Source organism: Bos javanicus, chromosome X (assembly GCF_032452875.1).
Source record: "Bos javanicus breed banteng chromosome X, ARS-OSU_banteng_1.0, whole genome shotgun sequence".
In the NCBI taxonomy this organism is placed as follows: Eukaryota; Metazoa; Chordata; class Mammalia; order Artiodactyla; family Bovidae; genus Bos; species Bos javanicus.
The window spans coordinates 110,968,853-110,984,238 of record NC_083897.1 but is presented as its reverse complement, the minus strand read 5'-3'; the positions used below and the strand labels follow the sequence as shown (position 1 = coordinate 110,984,238).

The following is a 15,386-nucleotide window of genomic DNA, read 5'->3' as shown; positions in this document are numbered from 1 at the left end:
CTCCACAGTCAATAATCACCCTCCCACCTGGGCGACAAACCAACATTATTTGTGTATTCAATTTGATTGTTCTTAAACTTTATGTAAATGCTATCAACACTTTTATGTCTGGCTTTTAACTCTGTGATATTTATTTTGTGTCTGGCTTTTATGTCTCTGATTCTCATCGATGTTGTTGCAATGGTTGTAGTACTTTTTTTTTTTTTTTTTGCTGTTCTTTTAGAAATCCTTCCTTTGCACTGAATCCCCACCTCTTAACTTTTTATTTGCCTTTCTTTCCCCCCCATGAAAACAACTCTCCCAGCAAATTAGCATCAGGAAGATTTGTTGTTTGTTTTTTCCTCCTCTCTTTCCTTTCATTCTAATCTTACTGTTACATTTACCACCATAGCGATGGTTTCTGAAAGTAAGTATTCCCAAGGTGCCAGAATGGACTCTAAACAGTTCCCTGGCTCCTTTCTTCATTCACACATATTAACAGTAAGCATATACTGACCACTTACTACATGCAGGCCTCTGTACAGATTTAAGAGTCTACCATGCCCTGAATGAAACATAAACCTCGCTGAAATGTATTTGTCACTTCTTATAAAATAGATTTAGAATGAGTATGACAGAAAACTGGCCCATTTTCCATTTTACAAGGGTAGAATGTTCGCTAAGTAGAATGAATATATAAAAGCACCACTCAGCTTAGGAAGCATCATAGAAAATGATACAGTGAACATTCTTCTGTGGGATTTGTTTGGAAGTTCCTCTTCTGACCCTCACCTTAATGTATGTGCAAGAAAGAAAAATAGACTTTAATCCATGGTTAAATTGCAATACAGTCTATCTAAAGTCAAGAACTCATGATATTTTGATGCTGTACTTTGAAATTATCCCTCCAGAAAGCTTACAAAGTATGCCCTTTGCCACTGCAGGATAAGGGGCAAGTAGAGAAATCTACAATCCCCTAAGATTTACTTCTTTTATTTACACTTACATAACCCTTCCTCAAGCATCCTCTTCCATATCCTCTCCTCCTAGTAAATTCTGGATATATAGCTGGCAGTGAACTAGAACTTGCACAGCGTTCAAGAAACAAACAAACAAGGGGAAAATAGAACAAATCCACACTCCTTAAAATATAAAGATGAATCACCAGAGAGTGCAGAGCATTTTTTATGCCATCTATTTGTAACAAAGCAATATAACTTCAAACAAAAGCATATCTGGCTTTCAATTAAAGTTTAAAAGGATAGCCATACTATGGGGATTTTTTGTTGTTGTTGCTATTGTTCCATAAAAGCATCATGTAGCTTTGAATAAAAAAAAAAAAATAATAGTTCTTACATTTGGAAGTCTCTAAATTTCTTTGAAAAAGTTTAGTCATAGCACTATTTTATTGTACTTTAACATAAGAGAATTCCTTCTGAAAAGTTGAAAGTTGAAATTTCTGAATAATAAATCAAATTTTCATGATTATCCAAGAGTTTGAGGTACAAAGAAAATAATAACATCAATCTACCCAGACATCAATCAAATCCCTGGAGACTTTAAGAGCCAATTTTCTGGCTGGAATATTATTTTCACAAAAAGATTATTGCTTTTAGTAACTTTCTCCAATTTATTTTAAATAAATAAGAATTTTTAAAGTATTAATTTTGTTTAAATCAAGATACAACTAAATATTCACTCACTTAAAAAATATCTTAAAAATATAAGCACAACAGATTGTCTTTTTCTGATAAGCTCTTTCAAATAGCCCCAAAGGCATAAGTTGCCATACATTTGACTATTTCTAATTTTCAATCCGAAATAAAACAGGAATTTTGATCACTTTTCTCTACTTTAAATATCCTCAAATAGTAAAAATATGTTATTTATTTGCATTTTGTAAAAAACAAGACTAAGGAAAAAAACCTGGCAAACTTTCCCCTATAAAGGGCCAGATATTAAATATTTTCGGCTTTGCAGGTCATGGCCTCTGTTATAACTATTCAATTCTACCATGCTGTGTGAAAGCAGCCCAAGACAGTATGTAAATAAATGAGCATGGTTGTGCCAAGAAAACTGTATCTACAAAAACAAGTGGGAGGCTGGTTCTGACCCTCAGACTATAGTTTACTGACCTCTGGTCTATGCCTGTGTATCATTTTAAAATGCTAAACTTTCTTCTAGGCCTCTCAGACACAATAATTTCAAGATGAAGTCAATCTGATAAACAGACTAGTACAGGAGTACAAAGTGGTGCTTATCCAGTATAGCAACAGATAACTGCAAAAATAATCCTAATCTCACATAATGTTCAATTTCCTTAACACAGTAATACTTTATTTCATATCGAAAGCCAATAAAGTACAATAGAAGCTACGAGAAGGAAGAGAACCTCTTACAGCATAGGAAATAGTTTTAAAAAGCAAATGAATACAACCAGTTCTGATTTTCTTCTATATGTCCTATATTTACTTCGAGTATTGAGGCTGTAGCTAATGAGAAAGTCACTTCAGACATAGTGAAAAAAGAGCACCAATCCAGCATCTCCACTGTTGTGATATTGCTACTCTTCCCTTTGGGCCACAACCGTAGTTATGCCGGCTCAAGCAGAAAAGTCATTTTTATTTTCCGAGAGAGACTAGACTAGAAGTGGGCCACATATGTCTGCCACTGTCCTGGCCAGAAGCTGAGGCTGAGACTGAAGTATTGAGGTTGTATCCCTGATGCACAGTGCCAAGTTTGGGGATTGTTGTCATTATAACCATTCAGAATGAATCACTCAGGCAGGTTGCCCAGGACCAAAGCTTTAACTCACTGACCAGCTGAGTATCAATCAATAGGTTGAAAAAGTGGTTTGATACGGCTACCACAGTTAAGAAGGCTCAGGGCAGTTTTCAAGGTTTAGCACCAGTGTCGCTTTCAGTAAACAGCAACAGAATCCAGTGTCCAAATATTAGGACCTGCCTCAGAGGTAAAGTCAGGGACTATGTAGATTGGTCTGATACCACTTTCCTCTTTCTTAACTGAACAAAACTAGGAAATGGGGAATAAAACAAATCAAAAATACTTTTACAGATAACTACTAATGGCCATTAATTAATAGGCTGGGGTTCCTGTTTACAAAGATATATATTTACTTACCTAGCAAATGTAGATTTAATAAGGATATATACATATAAAATGTTTTGTTATATACTATAGGACTTGGCCAATTTCACATTAATAGCATAATAAATGACCAAAAATCTCTATGCGAATTGCTTTTTCCATTAGAAGGTTTGCATGCCACAAATACTTACTATCCCACGTTCAGTATCTACAAAACAAATTGAAATATCATAAAATTCTCAATTTTCAGCTCCATTTCTTCAAAAAAATCATCTATTTTAAGTTCTCATAATTGGTTCATTTCTGTATCAATCTTAGTTCCCCAATTTTATAGCCCCCACAGTATTTAATCAGATGAAGTGTTAAGAGTCCTTAGAGATTTATTACTCTGCATTAGTTTTATACATTTCTATAAATGATAAACTGATACTGTAGTGGAGCAGTGAACATAAACCAGCTCTGCAGAACATCAGCGGCCATAGTGCTGTTTCACAAACTGCAGTGCTCCGTACAATTAAAACTGGTCATTGTTCAATGTCAGGCCAGCTGATTTGAAACCTGAGTCTGGTTTCTAAGACCTGAGCAAATAAGTGATAATCGGTTTTGAGGAAATAATGTATAGCCTTGGTCCATAAACTGGTTAGGTCTCAAACAGGCTGGAAGCGATGTTTTGGAAATGGAAATACAACCTGAAATGAGGCTGCCATTTCAGGTTGTACTTCCACCTAAGAGTATTTTGGCAAAACTGACACAGTGACACACTGGAGGCATTGGCACTGCCCCTACCAAAGTCAAGGCTTAAGATAAGTATGCACTTCCCTATGAGAGCTTTCTCTAAAAGAAAAAAAAAGGAAAAGGAAAAAATAATAAATATATACATATATATATATATATATATAAAATACACACACAATTTTATAATTTCCCTGTAGTAAAAGAATAAAAATTGGGCAGTCCTTATATCATAACATCAAGTCCAACATTACTATGCAACTCAGGAATTAAATTCAAATCCTCTTTCAAGGTATTTTTATTAGCTGGTGCCAGAGCCTCCAATGTCTATAAATGCTTTAGTATTCTGCAGAATTGTGCTGACTTACTTAACAGTCTAATACATGAGACTGGCCTGAAATTGCTACTGCATTATGAAAATTCTATGGGCCACATTACAGCTGCCAAATCGGAGACTTCACATTCCCTTGGGGAATTCATGGTCAAAATTTACTTCCGATTTTCGGGAAAGGCAAAATCTAAATGATGATACATTTTCCACACTTTTTTGAGCCAAGGTCAGTGTACCACACCAATGCCTAAAGCTTTCCTTCACCTGTCTTATTTCAAAACCTTTACCTCATCAAACACTGGCTAATTTATTTAATTCTGTAGGTATTGTTTATACGCTAAGATGAGTTCTACATATGTAAATCCCTGAGCACACAACTGTCACTTCTCTAGCAAATTAGATATAATTAAAAAGTAATGAAGAAACAGATTTTTACCCTTATAAATTCAGCTCCCACAGCTGGACTGGGTAGTACTTCCCCAAGTGTATTCTAATGTTTTAATGCACGATTCTCACTATTCCTATAATTCTCATCACAAAGTAAAATATTGATTTTAATAACTTTTATAGTTACATTCAAATTTGCCAGACAGGCACTTATATATTTACCTTTGAATTCTGCAGAAGAATATTAACCAAAACGGTATCTATAATTGCAATAAAAATCATTCCGTCTTCAACCTAGAAGAGTATTCTCTCCTATGATCTTGACACTGCCTCACAAGTTATCCAAAAGTTCTCCCTAAAGTTTAGTCTGCATTTGGCAGATGAAATGGAAAACCAGAACCATTACTGAGGGACTTTAAACTTTGTTTTCTTGGCTAAGTTGCATCCTGGCCTAAATCCGTCAGCATTGCATTAATTTTCCACTGTTCCATGAGATACAAAAAAAGGCAGCCAAAAGAAGAGTCTGGATTCTAACTTCAAAAATTAAAAGGACCATCTCTTTTCTCAAACAACTAATATCAAAACTAACATTCTTCACGTGCAAACAAATATTTATGGCCAATAACTATGTGTCTTTCATAAAATGACAGAGTTTAGACACTGTGCAGCGGATTGCAGAAAGTTAAGTGGAATGTCAGAAAGAAGCACCTACTTTAAAACTCATGTTAATCAAGTTGGCAACAATACAATTTAAGTCTTACTCTTTAGGCCCATCTTTGGATTAAAAAAAATGGGTCCAAAGTACAGTACCAACCTGATTTTAAACACATAAATGACCCCAAGTAACCATCAAAATACAAAATACAACAATTCTAATGCTCAAAGTACAGGTCAATTTTACTAACATTTTGGTGGTAATTCTGGTGGTCTAAGAGTGCCAAACAGGCTATCAATTTTCAATCTGTGACAGTTACGTTCAAGGCTTTTGAGTTGTTTTGTGTTGATGCTTGATGAACACACATTCTTTTTTCTTTATAAAGGGGCACTTCAGCTCAGCTGCTTCACAGAATTTGGAGGAAATATGATTTATCTTCTAAACACCGTATCATATGGTGTTTTTTTCCCCCAAATAAAACCATTGTATACAGTGCTTAGCAAAAGCCCTACTATTAGAGTATGTTTCAGTACTTAGACAAAAAAGAAAGACACCATTACTGCTAATGAGTGCTGTTTCTTACCAAGTATTATATCAGAAAGCTTACATCTGCATTTGATGGTAACTAATATTAATGGGTACTAGTATTTCTCAATGGAGAGGGCACTGGCGACCCACTCCAGTACTCTTGCCTGGAAAATCCCATGGACAGAGGAGCCTGGTAGGCTGCAGTCCATGGGGTCACAAAGAGTCAGACACGACTAAGCGACTTCACTTTCACTTTTCACTTTTATGCATTGGAGAAGGAAATGGCAACCCACTCCAGTGTTCTTGCCTGGAGAATCCCAGGGACGGCAGAGCCTGGTGGGCTGCTGTCTATGGGGTCACACAGAGTCGGACACGACTGAAGTGACTTAGCAGCAGCAGCAGCAGTATTTCTCAACAGTAATTACTAATCATAGTACATAAACTTGTGATGTGTTTGTTACATCAAAGATTGTTCCTTCTCCATTCTTTGGAAAAAACCTAAGAAAGTTACAATTTGAATAACTTCATTATTTGCAAAAACAACAAGAAGAAAATCCATGCCAAGACTAAGAGTGGGTGACCTGCCTCTAAGCAACTAAAAAGCTTTTGTGATGGGTTTAGTGTAGCTAATAATAATCAAAGAGCAGATGGATGACAGCCAGCCAGTCACCCACGATCAGTATTAAGACACCCCTAGTAAATATGGAAGGACAAGTTTGGCAAGCTAGTGCTCCTACCAGTTCCCTGTCAACAAGCTTCTTTAGATGAGGGCCCTTCTTTGTCCCCCTGCAAAAGGTGAATTTATATTTATTTTCTCCTTCATACTACTTCGTACTTTTATATTATTTCATCAACTTGTTTAAAAGAAGCCGTTTGTTTCATTAATCACCTTGCTCTCACCACCAGAAAGACTGGTTGACTTTGTACCAGGACAAAGCCCACTCCCTGCTAGGAAGTCAATGAATACGTTTCAACGAAGTTAACTCCTTGGATACATTAGAGGAGATAGGAAAGACCCTCCCTGGACATGTCTCTCTTTAAGTCACCTCTTAGTGCTAGGGATAGACTCCAGGTTGCATTCACAAAGTGCTACGCATGACAATGAACATTTGGTTTAAGGACCTTAAAACATGACAGAAAAATCCTTCGATGGAAATTTGAGTTCTTTCGTGGGTGTGCTTTTTCATGCATAGAGACTATGTGACTTGAGGTCCTAACTTCTATTTTGTATCATCGTTTTGCCTAACATATATTTTATAAAGATAGAATCAATATATGTGACATTATCTTGAAAAAATGGCTCATTAAACTATCATTTAAAATCTCACAACAGTTAATAAGCTGTTAGAGACAAAATAATCTAGATATATTTTTTCCTGGTTTTCTGGGAACCATGGATGCTTCATTTTTGTTGGGGTTATTGTTTTATTAATGAGAGTCTTTGGTGCCAAAAGCAACACTACAATAGAACAGAAAATTGATGGTCTACTAATGTCTCAAAATTCCCAAACAAATATAGCAGCTAAAAAGGGTAAAGAAGGTGTCCTTGTCTAATTTTCAAGGGAGATGATTCAATACTTTGAAAAGACTGGTAAGATTTAACTGTCCATGACCTTTGACATGTGAGGATGAAATTCTGCTTAAGGAAAAATCTGTCACTTGATAAATAAGTGTATCTTTAAAAAAAATAAAACCAGAATGCAGTAATAAGTTGATCTAGTAAAATTTATTTGCATATAGTCAATTTAAGAAACTTGCATGGCTGGCTTCCAAAGGCTTTTTTGGAAGTGGTTTTCAACTTAAAATTAAGCAGTTGTTTTAAAGTAGACGATTGTGGAGAAATTTAAAGAAAAACAATTTTTTGTTGATTTTTAAGGACTAGCCACAGCAACTGTAAATTTTGATGATAAACAAATAAACATGATGATGATAAACATATATAAGTCTATTTGAAAACTCTTTAAATTCCATAGGAAAATGAAATCTTGGATGATAAATAATCTTGTAAAAAGTAGATACCTATTTCACAGTACTCCTTAACTTCTTCACCAAAGCTCCATATATGATGTGCTGTGTGTGCTAAGTCGCTTCAGTTGCGTTCGACCCTTTGCGACCCCATGGTCTGTAGCCCCCCAGGTTCCGCTGTCCATGGGATTCTCCAGGCAAGAATACTGGAATGGGTTGTCATTTCCACCTCAAGAGGATCTTCCTGATCCAGAGATCAAACCCACATCTCTTATGTATCCTACGTAGGCAGAAGGGTTCTTTACTGCTGGTGCCACCTGGGAAGCCCTTCCATACATGATGGTAGTCAACAAACCTTCACACACCTAGAGATAGCTATCCGCAATATCACTGGAAATTTTGAAAACCCATCCTGCAAAAATACTACGGCTAAGTACAATCTCTCTATTGAGTCTTTAATATTTTGTCTCACCTCATTTTTTTATCTATGCAATAAATTCAATTGGGCAAGATTACTTAAAAATATCTTTTCTAGTCCAAATGTGCTATGATTCTGTGATTCAACATATGGGCAATTATCAAAAGAATCATGTTATTAAAATAAAAAAAAACAAGCAAACAAAAAACCTCTGCAACTCTCATACCTTTCTAGCACTATAAAATTTAACTACTGTCTGGAATTTTTAACTTTGTAACATTGTAGTGTTCATGTACAAACCATTTCATCAGACTCATACAAAACTTTCTAAAATGGCAAAAATTTTATCATGCAACATAAAGTATCAAATTAAGAAGCCAGATGGGGGCTTCCCAGGTAGCTCAGTGGTAAAGAATCAACTTGCCAATGCAGGAGACATGAGTTTGATCCCTGGGTCGGGACGATCCACTGGAGAAGGGAATGGCAACCCACTCCAGTTTTCCTGCCTGTAGAATTCAGTGGACAGAGGAGCCTGGTGGGCTACAGTCCATGGGGTCACAAAGAGTCGGACACAACTGAGCATGCACACATGCATTCTCAATCAGTTTGATCCTTTTGAGACTGTAAACCAAAAATGACTTAAGGTGTTTATATATAGACAGAGAAAAGCATTGTCTGTTTGTAGGCAATTTAGGTTCTTGAGTTCATTTCCTTCCAAATCCAGAGTAATCCCATACAAGTGACTAATCATTAAAGCCATGTGTTGGTTGAGGGCAGCTTTTACCCCAGCCAAACATTATTTATAGAATTGATTCAAAGTTCTCAAAGAAAGGAGCTATGTAGTTGTCTTTGTTCTTCAGAGGCAATAAAGAAAGAAGGCAGATTTGTAGTTAGACTCTAGTGCCAGACTAGCAAACGTGGCCCAACAGCATTTCCTATCCTACATGCTTTTCTACAATGTGACCTTGCCACTGCTCCATCAAGAAATAGAACCCAGTTCTCTTCCCCTGGAATCTGGGCTGTACATATGGCTCCTCTGATCTCCCAGGCTGGTTCTGAAAGGAGACTGGTTCTTTTCCAACCCTTGCTCTCAGAAAAACTACTCATCCTGTAAGAAGTCAACTATCCCGAGACCACCATGCTAGACAGGCCAGTCCCAGCTGAGTCCAGCCTCCCAGCCATTCCCACCAATGTGTCAAAGCTCGTGAAACCATTTGGAAGAGGATCCTGCAGTTCTGCATGTTCTAGTTTCCAGCCATTCAAATCACCCTGGGCCCCAGCTCCAGACATCCAAGAGCAGAGACAAGCCATCCTCATCACACCCTATCTTAATTCCTGACCCACCAAAGTCATGGACATTATAAAATAAATGTTATTTGACACCACTAACTTTGGAGGTGGTTTGTTTTCCAGTTTTAATAGCTGGAACACTCTTGGAAAAAACCTTTCTCTACCACCGATTGAGAACTTGGTAAATGTACAAAAATGCCTAGCCTTCTTGCCTGGAAAATTCAATGGACGGAGGAGCCTGGTAGGCTACCGTCCATGGGGTCGAAAAGAGTTGGACACGACTGAGCCACTTCACTTTCACTTTCTCAATAATATATGGGGTAGCATTACCTACATTTCAAATTTATTCAATACTGGGAATAAGTGAGATGTCTGGCCTGGAATAGTACTGAATAAAAGGCAGATAGTAGGTAATAATTTTGTGATTAGGATCAACCAAGAGCACTGTTAAATGCTGAGTAGTACCTTTCAAAATTTAAATTTGAGATGAACAACATATTTAATCATTCAGTGTGAAAAAAAAAAAAAAAGCTTACCACCTAAGGAAGAAAAAGTCCTCAATTAATGAAAAAGAATATATCATTTTGGGTTTGCTTCTCTGAATATACACTAAGGAAGAAATGCAACCCTAATGAGCAGGTATGTATGTATGTTTAATCTTCATGGCAAACCATGTGAAGATGTTAAGTAAGTTTTATGAGGTCATATGATTGGAAGTGGCCAAGTTCAGGGCAGTTTGAATCCAAAGCCTCCCTCGTGTATTCTTCACAACACTACTCTGCCGTCTTACAGGATTATGCTATAATTTAGGATAGTTCATACAAACATTGCTGTGATATTCAAGTTATATAATCCAGGGACTTATTTGGGAACAGTAGTCCATAGGGTCTCGAAGAGTCGGACATGACCTAGCAACTGAACACCACCACCACCAAGCCCACTTAGGGAAATGGTGGAGTACTAGATATATTAGTGAAAAGGATTGTTGTTGTGGCTGTTGTTTAGTCACTAAGTTGTGTCCGACTCTTTGTGACCCCCATGGACTACAATACTCCAGGGTTCCCTGGCTTACTCACTATTAAACTTGAAAGTGATCCTTCAAATTTATTCCTGACAGCAGGCAAAATCTTTTGCTTGAAATATGCTTTTGTTTGTTTCAGTTTGGTTTTGAAAAGTTTTATGAAAGGCCAGGCTTCTCACATATTCATCAAATCCCTTAGATGACAAAGACTGATCTAAATGGCCCCCTGGAGATTACAATCATTCTATGATTGTGAGCAAAAGAGGAATTATATCTACCCACAAATTAAAATGTCCTTTGTAAAAGTCAATCTGGGGAACTTCAGAATCTTAGGAGACCTTAAAAGAAAATCACCATGAGGATCTTGAAATGTTATACTTCGTTTTCTCTGGATTATTAAACAAAAAAGTTTCAATGCTAAGTGCTGCTCTTTGAATAATTTTCCATCAGTCTACACTGTATAGGTTAAATAAATTCTTTTGTTCTAGTTCGTTCTTTTTTAGGAAGCCAGAATAGAGCATAACTGTCATGACCTCCCCGGCTTGCCGAGCTATTTGTAAACATGCATCAGTATCAACTCATTTCAAGCAACAAGCTGAACCTTCCCTGAAGTAAATCATATTGTGAAGTTTTCCAAGGAAATCCAGTTTCCCAATTAAAGTATGGATTCAAAATATGCATACATGATACACATCTGAACTCAGAACCACTGTACCTCAAGTTTTCTAAGATTTGCAGGTGTTTAGACAGGTTTTCTTATAATGCCTTTTAAAGTGGATTTTTATATCAGTTTTTTTAAAAATGAGCTACATACAAAGCACTCTTAAAAGAACCCCTGTCAACTGAAAATAATAATATTCACCTGTCATTAGCATACAGTGCACTGCCATTTCAAAACTGCTAGTGACTCATGTTATAAATATAGCTATTTTTAGGACAGTGCATGGATGATGTTAACAATATTGTATGAAAAAGGCACTATCTGATCAAGTATTTTGTGGATAGAAAGATAGATAATTGCCACTTGTTATATTCCAAAATTACTCTCAGTAAATTGTGTTCATTTGGCCATCTGCACATACTTGCATTTTGCTTAGTCAATAAGTAACACAGACATCAAAAAAGCAATCTGATTTATATGAAATAGCTATGTATTTATAAATTTTATAAAAGAAACATAAAATCACCCAAAGAGGTTATACAGCATGTTTGAAGTTAAGTTTAGGGTATCAGCATTCTGTATACACTGAGTAATCCTATTTGTACTAAGGATTTCTCTTGTAATTGCTATGGCTGTGAAACTCTATACAAATTATATTCTAGAAAAAAAGTTATCTAAATTAAATGTGACTAAACAAATGTCTAAAACATTACTATCATTTAAAAGAAATATTTAAGATGCATTAAAACACTGCCAAAATCAGAAGTGGGGAAAACCATCCTTAGAAATTCTGTGGCTGACAGCCATGTGAGGACTACCTATTCTAAACTTCCTAACAAACATACTTTATCTTTTTTCTTTTTTCTTTTCGTGTTTTCACTGTGAATGCCAGTCTATTAGCCATTTTCTCATTGGTCTTTTTGGGAAATTTATAGCTTAAAGATGAATGCCTGGGCAGTCCCCCATATACAGAATTGGGACACCAGAGAAAAGCATTCCGGTTGACCGACACCAACTGGTTCATACTAGAAGTGCTGACGCAACCTTCAATACACCAGGACAAAAAAGGCATGGTTCTGCTTTTGCTTAAAACCATAAAACAGGTTATAAGCAGTAAACGACGCATATTTGGTACCAAAATTAAAAACGCACCTGTAAAAATAATGGCTGAGAGGAAAGTTTTTGTAAAAACTGGGCCTAAGTAGGACACACCGTCATCAGTAGAAACATGCCTGAAATTTCCCTTCTGTATTTACAAGCTTGCCTCTTCACGGCAGTTTTAGTTCTAATTAAGACAAAGGTTTTTAATTAAGCCCTGAAGATGCTGGTAAAGGGCCTTCAGTAAAACTGTCCTTGGTGGTTCCTCCTGAGGTAATTCATTTCGAGAGACAATGAAGTGGATCTCTTAAAATCTTCAGAGAAGACATTGCCCTCCCTGCTATTCAACACAGCAAACAGACTGAGAAAAGCTGCCTGCCCTTTGGAACGGGCAAGAAAAGAACTGCTCGTTTCACTTCAAGCTTCCCCCCTTGTTTCAGAATACTGGTGAACAGAAGCTTCAAGTCCACCAAACACTATAAGAAAACAGACTTTGTAAAGTGGCGAGATGGAGCAATTTTCCATATTGTGTTTCCTTTCCTCCTGCACCCTTCCCACCCACCACCATGGGGAGGAAAAACGAACTGCTACTACATAAAGCAAGTCAAGAACTTGTTTCAGATAGCCTCCAACCAAACCATCTCCACCACCCCCGTTCGCTTCTGAGGTATACTTTTTTCCTAGGATAAAAACTATTTTCAGGAACGAAAAAATAAATAAATGCTGGAGTATGATTTTCTGCAAGAGGATAGAATTACGGGCTCAGAGGGGGAAAAAAATCAGAAACTGTACCAGTCTCTGATTTTTACCTTGCAGAGTCCTATTATCACTATATTTGCATTAAGCTTGTGTCTCCCTATTTCCATGCTTAGAGAGGAAAAAAGCAGAGATAATGGGTATGGAGGCAATTAGGAAATTAGCAAACACTGCAGACGCTCAACAAACTCGAGCTGTCTTCTCCCCATTCCCCACATTCCTGGTCGAGAGAAAAGGGCCTGAAAAGAAAATGAGAGTTGAAGCTAGTTTCTCTAACCTATCTGAAAAGTCTTTATGCAATAAGGGGGCTATTATTTCAGGAGACAGTGAGAAAGGGGCAAACGATTCAGGTTGCTAAGGAGACGTGCTGAAGCTGGCATTCCTACATAAATTTCCATTTCTACTGGAGTAGAGAAAGAAAAGATATTCTCTCCAAAGTTTATTTGGATCCCCTGGTTACTGAAGAAAGGCATTTTACCGATTTATTTTATCTTTAGTTGTAAACAACCAACCCTGAAAGAATTAAAAGACCTAAATGTTGACCTCCCGCTGCCAACCAGTCCCCTCCACAGTGAATTAAGCAACAAAGCAAAATCCTTCAATGGAAATTTTGAGGTAATATCAAAGAAAAAAGCCTTTTGTAAGTAAACACAATCAAATTTATGGAAGAAACTAAAGCAAGTGAACTAATTTCCCTTATAACAAGAAAAGAAAGACAAAAGTAAATCTGATTTTTGTGGCTTTTTTTCCTATTTTAACTTGCCTAGAACTTGACACGTTTTCAGTAAAGCTTTATAAACAGTCCCAGAGAAGACATGAAACTGTCACGAAGAAATTTAATGAGTTTCTCAGGGGTGCACGTGTAGGTGTGTAAAATCACAGCCAGGTCCTCTTTTATTCCCCTTTCTCTGCACTGACACCAGCAGTTGAAGAATCAAGATTAGCAAGGAATAGCGGTTTGCAGGAAGAAATCCGAATTTTGGCAGATTTCTGCTAAGGGCGTAACTGGAGTGCAGGGGAAGGCAACCGGGGCTCAAGGAGAGAGTAAAGCAGTAAAGCCGCCCCCCTCCCCTGGGGACTACCTTCTCCATCCTCCACCCCATCCCTTTGCAGCTTCCAGTACTGCCTGAATAAGCCACAACTTTCCAGGCATCTTGTGAGTACCTTACGCAGAAGGGAAAGATCTGGAGGACAGAGAAGGCATTTGGAGTGGGAAAGAAGGAAGAGCAACTCTTAACCAAGGACCGTGTCACCAAAAAAGGAAAGGAAATTAAAGCCTGTCCCTCTCCCAACTTTCCACATCCCTCAAAAATTTAAGGAACTAAAATCCAAACCGAAACTCATCGGGGACAAGCCAGATAAAGAGGAGGACAACAGACAGAAACCCGGGCACCAAGAGGTAAACTCAGGCAAATTTCTCCTAGAGAGAGGAAAGTGGGGAAGGCAGAGAGCCCACAGCATCCCGGTGGAGTTGGGGCGCTTTTACTTTTTTTTTAACGGGGGTGTGGAAGGCGTTTCATTTTCAACACAACCACACGGTTCTCGCCTGAAATGATAACAATTACCCAGAATAGCATACGTGTTACTCCAGAGCCGGAGGAATGGCCACGGAGGAGAGGGCGTGGGGCATCGCACTAGGTTCGGCGACCCGGACTGGGGAGAGGGGAGGGGTGGGGATCGGAGAGGTGGCTGGAGCCCGAGAATCCGCGAAGGGCCAGCATGAAGGGGACGGACTAGGGTCGGGGTACACAGAATAGGGGGTGGGAGGTAGAGGAGGTAGCCGTCCAGGCAGCGGGGCGCGGGGCGGTCCGGGGCGGGAGACAGGGGTCGCGGCGCGCCGGGCCCTCACCGCTGCTGAGCGTGGACTCGCAGTGCCAGATGTCCAAGCTGGCGGGTTTCCGGCAGGACTCCCACAGGGACAGGTAGTACTGGTGGTCGGCCGTGACCCAGGCCGGGCTCAGCACGGCCCCCAGATCCAGACACAGCGCCAGGAAGATGCACACCAGCCCGACCAGCTTCAGCGGGGTCAACACCGACACGCGCACCTCCTCCATGCCGCTGCCCGCCGAAGCCATGCCCCGGGCGCCGCAGCCGGCCCGCCCCGCGGGAGACGAGGACGCCTGGCGGGTCCGGAGAGCCGGGAGCCTGACCTCCCACGGAGGGAAGCAGCCGAGCCGCCGCGCGCGCGGGGACTCGCTCCCTCGGAGCTCCGCGCGCTTCTCGCCGCGCCGCGAAGGTGGGTCTGTGGGACGGGCGGCCGGGGACCGGGTTGTAGACAGCCGCAGCGATGCCGATCCCGCCGCGGACCCTCGCTGCCGGCCCCGCGCCGCGTTCTGCCCGCGCCCGCTCCGCCCCGGCGCTGCCCGGCTCGCTCGCTCCGCCCCGGCCCCTCCCCGGCTGCGGGAGGCGGCGCCGAGCGGGGAGGGGCAGCGGTCAGCACCCAGGCGGCGTCAGGCT

General features: G+C 39.5%; 1 protein-coding gene across 1 annotated transcript in view; it reads right to left on the bottom strand.

Annotated features, from left to right (window-relative positions):
• TMEM47 (transmembrane protein 47) overlaps positions 1 to 15,313 on the bottom strand; it is a 28,153-nt gene extending 12,840 nt beyond the window's left edge. The window contains exon 1 of the mRNA XM_061410464.1: positions 14,779 to 15,313. Coding sequence (XP_061266448.1) covers positions 14,779 to 15,004 — 226 coding nt within the window. The 5' untranslated portion in view covers positions 15,005 to 15,313. The remainder of the gene's footprint in view (positions 1 to 14,778) is intronic.
• Between the last annotated feature and the right edge of the window lie 73 nt (positions 15,314 to 15,386).